Source organism: Stenella coeruleoalba (assembly GCF_951394435.1).
Source record: "Stenella coeruleoalba genome assembly, chromosome: 18".
In the NCBI taxonomy this organism is placed as follows: domain Eukaryota; kingdom Metazoa; phylum Chordata; class Mammalia; order Artiodactyla; family Delphinidae; genus Stenella; species Stenella coeruleoalba.
Genome location: NC_137164.1, coordinates 18,701,557 through 18,710,799, shown reverse-complemented (window position 1 = coordinate 18,710,799; position 9,243 = coordinate 18,701,557). Strand labels below are relative to the sequence as shown.

General features: G+C 41.0%; 1 protein-coding gene across 3 annotated transcripts in view; it reads right to left on the bottom strand.

The window, feature by feature from the left end:
* Positions 1-354: 354 nt before the first annotated feature.
* The window catches only part of RCBTB2 (RCC1 and BTB domain containing protein 2), a 37,822-nt gene continuing 28,933 nt past the window's right edge, over positions 355-9,243 (bottom strand). The window contains exons 14-15 of one of the 3 annotated variants that reach the window (XM_079902815.1): positions 5,652-5,782; positions 355-2,096 (exon numbers count right to left, since the gene is read on the bottom strand). In XM_079902815.1, coding sequence (XP_079758941.1) covers positions 1,956-2,096; positions 5,652-5,782 — 272 coding nt within the window. In that variant the 3' untranslated portion in view covers positions 355-1,955. The remainder of the gene's footprint in view (positions 2,097-5,651; positions 5,783-9,243) is intronic. The other 2 variants (XM_079902814.1, XM_079902813.1) reach the window with 2 other exon arrangements.

Here is a 9,243-nt window from a genome sequence, read left to right as displayed (position 1 = left end):
TTAGAGGAAATCTAGATAAAGCTCCACCCACCCCTTCTTACTAACGTGTACTCTGGCAGAGCAGTGACCCGCTGGGGAGTCTCGTGGAGGGTAATCCATTTTACATCCCTAAATAAACTTACCTGTTCCCTTTGGGTGGTCCAGTATTTCCATGAAATGAGTTCATAAAAGAAAAAGGCATTGAGGAAATTCAGAAGACCCTGTCAGAAAAGGGCAAGAAAGAGGAAGAGGAGGTTTGGGAAGACTCTGTAAAATATAAAGGCTTTTTGGTCAGTGACAGTGAGCATAGTGGGCTGAGGAGAACGAGTCGGAAATGAAGCCTGTGGACGTCTGACTGTGAGAACTGATGGCGACTGGTAATACCCAGGCCTCAATGTTTCTTTGCTGGAGAGAACAGCTAACCTACTAAAACTACAGACAAATGGTGTAAGGCTGTAACATCTTACGGAAAAAAACCAGAACGAACTTTTTGGCCAACCCAATAAAATAACAAATACTACACAGTTCCAAAAATGGGATTCTGATTTAGAACTGGAGGCATCGAGACTCCTCTGCCTCTACCAGACAAGGTCTGCAAAAACAGATAAACAAAAAGAAACTAAGGATTCAAAAGTGACCTCACCAATAAAGAACATGGGCAATCATACGAACAGTTGATTAGAATTAGTTGTTTAGAAGCCATTTGCGTTTTAGGGTAGGCTTCGCTATGATGCCTTATCTGAGTAACTGCTTTAAAAAATAAGCTTATATCAAATGGATTTGTGTACATCTAAGAGACATAAGGTTGAGAGAATCTTGCTGCTTCTGAAGAATGAAAACACACACACATTTGTTCTATTATCTGCAAATAAGCACTTTATTATCAAACGGTTCAGCATCAGAACAAGGTTTCCAAAAGAGGTTTGTTTCCCTACATAGTATCATATTGTGAAAGTACATGTTAGGAGACTCTACATCCTACATCCTGTTCCATTTTCTCATTTGTAGTTGGGTAACTTGATCTAAACAGTATAAATTCATCTCTTTCTTACTAGTGCTGTCCATGAAATGTAAGCGTAGTTCCTTTTCGGCTAGTACTTTATAATTACACTGTGCCAAGTTAAAAGACCTGTTTTATAGTGACATAAAAGTCAACTACAAGAAAAACAAAATCATTTCTACTTACAGAGGCAAATCTCTCTTAACACAGAAGTAAAGGACATTGTGCAATTATGTAAGGCAAATGAGCCCAGAAACAACATTCATTCAAAGATAGTACACTTCTTATTCGATAACCCCGTGTGAGAAATTAATGACTCAGAGTAAAGACAGAATTAAAATTAGCCCTTGGGTCTTTGACAATTTAATTGCTAAGGCCTTTTGTGAATTCCAATTAACGCTCTAAATTAGCCACTATTTCTTAGAATGATGTACAGAAGAATATGAGCCTCAGACGTTTTAAATTTGTTTTGTGAAAGTTATTCCTTCATCCAGTATCCCACAAATAAAGCTGTTCTCGGGGCATAATTAAGATTTGTATAAGCTGAGTGCCTTACTCTATGCAAGACACTGTGCTGAATGCTGCAGGTGTGGTAGTGACAGCATTCCTTGTCAAGCTATCTATGTGGTATCAGCCTGTTGAATATGGAAATCTGGCCAGAATAGCATATACTTAGACCCATGTACCTACCAAAAGTCTCCAACTTAAGTGACTCGAAAGAGGAAACGGTAAGTATAGTAAGACATTTCAACTTTATTCCCTTGAGCTTAGTCCCATCTGATCAGAGAGCATTTAATGCCTTCTCTCTAGATTGTGGATTTCAAAAGGTGGGGAAGACTGACCACCATCCTTCTTTTGACAGAACATTAAGTATTCAGCCAAATGTAGCTCATCATAAATACTATTAAAGAGAAACTATTCTCTGGCTTTTGCAGGGAGAATGGAAATGCTAAAAATTCTTTCCTGCAGGTGAGGATTAATTTTTAAAGGCTCCAACTCTGCTTGCTTTGCTGATAAAGTTCTTCAAGAGATCATGGTCCATTTCTGCAAAGCCTGACGTCTGTGTTACTACAGTCAAATGGTTTATGCAAAACCTGAAGCAGAATTCTTCTAAATCCTAGGAATGACAACAGAAATTTAACAAATAAAACGAACAAATTTGTTTTAACAAATTCACATATCCCAATGCAATGCAACGTAGCACAAAAACTCCTAAAACACATAGGCAAGGAAAAAGGATTTGATGGCCAGCAGAAGGCAATGGGACAGCAATGCCTAAAGAACAGCTGTAAAACTATATAGCTAATATGAATCTATGCTTGCAAAAATTTAAATAACAGAGTAAAGCATTCAAGTGCCTCCACACTAACCAATGCAGAAAATGAGACTTTTTCTTCCCAGATAGGCGCCTAGATGTTTTGTTCATTCCACTTTCAATATTTATGCAGAGTACGACATTCCTCTTGTTTGTCTGTTTAATAAATATTTATTTATTGCATGAATGCACTGAGTAAATTGTTTAAAAGATTTTCTTTATGTTGAGCCCAACACTCCTCTTTTATATTCTTCTAGGGGCTTAAGTAGTTTTACCTGTAAGGAGTTTGTGAGAAAAGCTTAAGCCATAAAACAGTCATCTTGGGAAATGCTTCTCTGCAGTCATTAACGGGCCACTGCTCTTTCTCCTTTACAAGAAGATAAAGGCTGGGATGATTAGATTTCATCAGATCACACATAGCTTCAATAATCTGAAGTGGGAAAATGCTTTGAAGAAATCACGACTTTCTGCTAAGAGAAACTCCACAGAGTGGTGATTTCTGGCTTACTGTAATGTACACCAGGCCAAAAAACAGTACTGTAGGGATTCTCTTGATTAGATCTTCAAACCTGAGATCAGAAATAAGGTGGCTGGACACTTTTTTGGTCTGAGAGAAATGAGAGCTGAAGTCAGGCCAGCCTGCGGAGATTCTGATATGTCTCAGACCCGGGGCTCTGCTGCCCTCCTGACGCAGCTCCTGCCATGCTCCTTAACGTCTTTGCTCGAGTCTCCTTCTAAGTGAGACCTTCCTTCCGTCCCAGACCACGACTGAAAACTTCAGCTTTAATCTCAGCCTGCCCCCCACTGCCCCACTGCCCTTCTCTAACTTACTTTTTTATATCACTTATCACCACCTAACAGACCATGTATTGTATTCGTCATCTATTGCCCTCACCAGAAAGTTCCAGGAGGGCAGAGATTTTGGTCTGTTTTGTTCACTTCATGTACCCTTAGTGTCTAGAACCACGCCAGGCACTTAATGGGCACTCAGGGAATATTTGTTGAATCAATGAATAAACATTGCTGATTTTAAAATATGGGGGCAATAGAGAATTGTATTAAAATGTGTCGTTTTGAAATCTGTCCAATACTGGATTGCATTCCAGCTTTACAATTATTAGCTTACTAAGAATTTACTTAATCTCTCTGAGATTCAGCTTCCTCATTTGTAAACTGGAACAAATAATAATAATACATATATTCTTAACAAGGTTCTTTTGAGAACTAAAGGAGATATGAACTGTGCTTCAAATAATCCCTGGTGTGTATTAATTACGTATTAAGTGTAGTCAAGCATGAGGGATAATTTGCTGAAAAGGTCCATTTCTTGCTTATTAGAGTCAGCAAGTAACAATACTAGTCAACTCAAATATACTGTTCTTTATTTATAAAAACTTTTATATTAAGTATACATTGAGTCTATTTTACTTGTGGTCTATTACACTTATTTAGGGTACCACACACAGACAGCCTGTAGTAAAATACAGTGCCTCTACAGGCAAAGTTGGACATTCATTAAACAAATATTTAATGAGCACATACTATGTGTCAGGCACTATCCTAAGCACTAGGGATATGGTTGTGAGCAAAACAAAGTCCTTGCCATTTGCTCAGGGAGCCTGCTTTCTAGAAAACAGGGCTGAATGGTAACCATACAAATAATTCACATAAACAGGGAATATGAAAAAGTCTTGGACATTAATTCTAGTTCAGATGGAAACACTATATGCCCACAATCTCATCATCTGAGGCAGCCCACCAGAGTCCAGTATTATCAGCATGACTTTAACAAACTCGTGAAAAAGCACAGTTATTGTCTGGCCATGAAGCCTTCTGCCTATTGTAAGTGCGCAAAGTATTATTACCTTGATGAAAGACAAACATTCACTATGCTTGTAAATGTCAATGCTTCAAGGTGGGTAAGATTTTTTTAAATGTTAAGTGAAAAAAATCTAGTATTTAGAAATATATATTAGGTTGGCCAAAAGGTTCGTTCTGGTTTTTCCATAGGATGTTACAGAAAAACCCAAACAAACTTTTTGGCCAACGCAATACATAACCTAGGAAAAAATCAGAAGGAGCTGTATGAAAATGTTAGTGTCCTCTGGTTGAGGAGTCATTTCCTTCCTCATACTTTTTGTATTTTACAAATTTTCTTTAATAAGCACACTATTACTTATATAAGCAGAAAAGAAGTTATAACCTTTTTTCTGCCCACGACTAAAATGTCCCTGTTTTCTGACCAAAGGAAAGGATATCCTTAAGGAAATCGACTCCAAAAAGTATGGCCTGTTTCCTAAAGATTTAACTCTAAGACAAGTTTTCTTTCCTTTCTTTATTATCAAAACAATACATGGTCACTGTAGAAACTTCAGGAAAAACAAGCAAAGATAAGGAAATAAAAATCATCCACAATCCCACCATTCAAAGATAACCACTGACTGTATTTTTCAGTCTTTTTTCCTATGTAGATAATAAATTTTGGTCTTTTTAAATTCAGCTATTTATACTTAAAAAAATTTTTTTTACTATTTTTATTTAAAAAATAAAAATAAATATACTTATTAAAAAAATAGGAGCACAGTTCTTCAGTCAATGATATATGTTGAATAGTATTAACATTTTTTAGTTTAAACAATCCTTTCCTGTTCACACTGACTTTTTCCAATTTTTAAAAATTATAAACAACACTGCAGGAAACATCTTTGAAGATAAAACTTTGTCTGAATCCATGGTTACTTCCTTAAGATAAGTTTCTATAACTGAATTCCTTAAAGAATTACATTTTTAAAGCTTTTAACACATATTTTACCAAACAGACCCCCAGACTGATTATACGAATTTGCATTCTCCTCAGCAGTTTAGAACACCCATTATCCTGAGCCTATACTATTTCTAAAAATAGACTCCCTGGTTTGACACTTGAAAAATTATACCTTATTTTCATTTATATTTTTCATTTGTTCATAAATCCATTTGGTCCATTTTCTTCCATCAAACTGCTCATGTTTTCTTTTTGTTTTTTTTTAAGAATTATGTATTAACTATGGTGAACTTGCTTCGTGATATTACAAATATTTTCCCCAGAGTATCACTCACTTTGGTTTTTTCTGTTTATTTTTTTGTGTATAAACATTTTTGTTTTTTTGAGATCAGATCAATCCTTTCTTTTATGGTTTCTGCCCTTGAGGTCCACCCTAACTTTATATAAACATTCCCTTATATTTTTTCTGGTACTTTATTTGTATACCTCAGATCTTTAATTTACTTAGACTTTCTTTTAGTTTAAGGCATGAAGTAGACAGCTAACCATTTCTTCCAGAAGGTGAGCTCCTTGAAAAAGGATGCTCTTCTTACCTGAGCGTCATACTTCACGGCGGCCGAGAGCAGCGCGATGGCATTCTCCTCACAGATTCCTTGCTTGATAGTTTGTTGGCAGAGTTTTTTCAAACGATTTTCTCTATAAAATGTAGCCAAATCTAGCAATCCTGGTGGAAAGAGATGTTTCTTAGGGGAGTGATCTCAAGCACCCTGATTTAAACTCACTCAGCCTGTCAGAGATGATTTTGAATATAATCCTCAGTGAAGGGCTGTGGAAACAGAGACTTGGGCTTACTCTGAGCATGTGGCTCTACCTGAGAACGCAGCTGCACTGAGCGAGTGCAATACACAAACAAGCAGCTATGGAAAAACAGGAGCAAGTGAAAATGGCCCTAGTCTTTTCCTTAGAAATGCTCTAGTTAGCCCTCCCCCTGAATTATCAACATCTTCTCCAGCAGCATTCACACGTGCTGTAATAGTGCCCATCTTCTTCAAAAAGAAAAGAAATGCCTTTCAGGCCTCCTGCGACCCTGCCCCATTTCTCTGTTCCTCTCCTGAGCGAGCCTCCTGGGGAGAGAGGTCTCTGTTTTCTGCCTCTGTTCTCTCACCTCCTATCCCCAACTTAAGCAGAAGCCCAACCCCTCTGCTCCCTGACACCACACCTGTGATTGTCACTAATGGCTCCCATGGTGCCAAATCCAAGGGGCTCTCCTCTGATTTCATCTTACTCAACATTTACACAGAATTTGATGGGGTTAAGGATGCTCCCCTTCTTGAAATGCCTTCCTTCATTAGTTACTCTTCAGTCTCCTGGCTGGACCATTTTTCCTGACTTCCACATAGCTGAATGCCCCAGAGTTCAATATTCAGACTCTTATTTCACTTATTTCCCTAAATGATCTCCAGCCCCTCAGTTTTAAATACCATCTGTAAAAACTGATGATTCCTGTTATATTATCTGTCATCTGCTTTCCAATAACTCAACATAGAGTGATTTAGATGGTTAAGTTAATTTTAATCTACCCCAAGGGATACTATGAAGCACTCCAATCAAGAATGGTTGGCCAAGGGCTTCCCTGGTGGCGCAGTGGTTGAGAGTCCACCTGCCAATGCAGGGGACACGGGTTCGTGCCCCGGTCTGGGAAGATCCCACATGCCACGGAGCGGCTGGGCCCGTGAGCCATGGCTGCTGAGCCTACACGTCCGGAGCCTGTGCTCCCCAACGGGAGAGGCCACAACAGTGAGAGGCCCGGGTACCGCAAAAAAAAAAAAAAAAAAAAAGAATGGTTGGTCAGTTTGCATTTGAAAGGCCCTTGTCAGGGGCTTCAGTTATGGCTACCTAAATCTTCATTAGAGGACGTGTTAATTAGCATAAAGAATGCTACAAACACTTCGTCACTGGTGAAATGAGTGGCACTCAGGTTATGTGGCTTGGATAGAGATACTGTGAGGGTGCTTTTGGCCCCTGTGTGATTGGGGTTCAAGCACCATGGGCTCAGCAGTCCTACTGCACCCTTGGAGTGGTACATTCGCTGGGTCTAATTCAGTCCTGGTTGCCACCTGATCCAAAGGCTAGCTGAATCCTGATTCTAGAATATTGTCACGTTTACTTCACGTAAAGGTTACTTTACAATAACCTTTCACGGAAGGTACTTCATAGAGGGCCCAAAGGACAGAGAGCCAGGATTTCATCAACCTTACAACATTAACTGTTTTTATATCTGCTAATAAGTTTTGTACATGTGGTAGAATTTGGTAGAAATTTCTCCTAAGTTTGGTAGAAACTTGCTTTCACTATAACATGACAAATATTATCAAAATTATAGAAGAAAGGCCTACGGCCCTCTGAAATCTTTTGAAATCTTGAGAGTCGTGAATGGCCCGATTGTTTCTGGTCAGTTCTCAACAACTCCCAAATTCACATCAACAGCCCCACACACTCCGAGCCATCAGACTCCCATATGCGTGTACTCACAGGTACTGCCCTGAGCCTCCACTCCAGGGGGCCCAGCTCTGCACCCGTTCTAGGCACCCCCCTCTCCACAGGCTGGCCAAGGAGCCAAGTGCCCACTCCTAGACCACACTTTGTGCTCCTGGGACCCTGGGGTTCCCTGAATAATCAGCCCTGAAGCCACATATGTCGGTATTTCCTCCCCTGCAGACCACGTGCAGGCCCCCAGCGCCCAGGGGTGGCCGGGGGGGTGGACTGGAGCACGGACATGCAGGCTGGGTGCCCACACACCCCTGGGATGCAGGATGTAACCGGTGGTGGGTAAAGAAAGAGGGCAGGTCCTGAGCTGGAGGCCAGAGGCCTGTCCTTCCTGTGCCACTGTGTCCCAGCACAGAACTCCACGAGTCCTACAACTCTAAATTCCAGCTGAAACTCCTACCTGGCCTTTCAGTTCTTGATAAGGTATATTTTTCAAGGTATGAGGATTGAACAAATTTTATCTGAAATTTTTTAGCTTGACATATAACTTTAAATTTTTAGACAAATGGTGCACAGGCCTCCATTTAGACTCTTACCCAGGGCCCTGCAAATGTTAGGGGCGGGCCCATAAAAAAAAACCTGCCACGCAGACATCTGAAAAGCAGCTCAAACTCCTTTGATTTTTCAAACTCAAGAGCAAAACCTGGTGCTCTCCACACTCAAGCCAAATACCTCAGAGCAATCATCCTTCTCTCTTTTGCCCTCAAAACCCACATCCCATCCACCAACAAATCCTGTCAGCTCCCTATTTAAGATATATTCAGAATCGGATCTCTTTCAACACCTCCACTGCTAGACCACCCTAACCCAGGGCACCACCATCTTAAACCTCAACCATTACAGTTACTGATCTTTTAAAAACAAATCCTCTCACCCCTGGAGTATAAGCTGCTGGTGCCTCTCCCTTCATATGTGCAGAAACCCATTCTCCCTTTCTTCCAAAATCGTAGACTACGTGGCTGAGCCATGACCATCTAGAAATAACCACCTCCCCCAACTTCCTGTGCAGCTGAGTTAAGGCCTTGGTTATCTCTGGTCCATGGTTTAAAAGAAGTGGGACTTCCTTAACCAACACTGGGATTTGCCCTTTGTCCCTTGTCACTGTCCCTTCCTCCATCCTGCTGCCTGTAATGCACATGTGGTCTTGGACATGAGTGCAGGGGCCACATGTAAGGATGCCTTGCACTGTATCCCTGTGTGACAGAGAGAGAGAAACTGTCGTGTTTAAGCCACTTCCTTTTTTCATTTTACTGCTAAAGCAAATCCTAAATAACGCAACCCTCGTGCTCAAAACCTTCCAAGGCTGTCCATCACGCCAAGAATAAAACTCGAGCCCTTCACGGTGGCCTCCAAGGTTGTACCTGGTCTTGCCCAGATCCAGCTGCCTGGCCTCAATTCCTCCGACTGCCGGTCTCATTCTCTCCCTCCAAACCACTCGGGCCTTCCCCCTCCCCACTCTTCCTCCTCCCCTCCCCCTCCCCCCTCCTCCATGTGCTACCTGTGTTCTTGTCTCAGACCCTTGCACCTGCTGTCTCCCTTGTTTAGAACACTCTTCACCTGGGCGTTTGCATGCTTCCCCCAGCTCTCTGCTCAGCACATGTCCTCACAGAGGCCTTCCCTGACCTCCCAACTGACTGC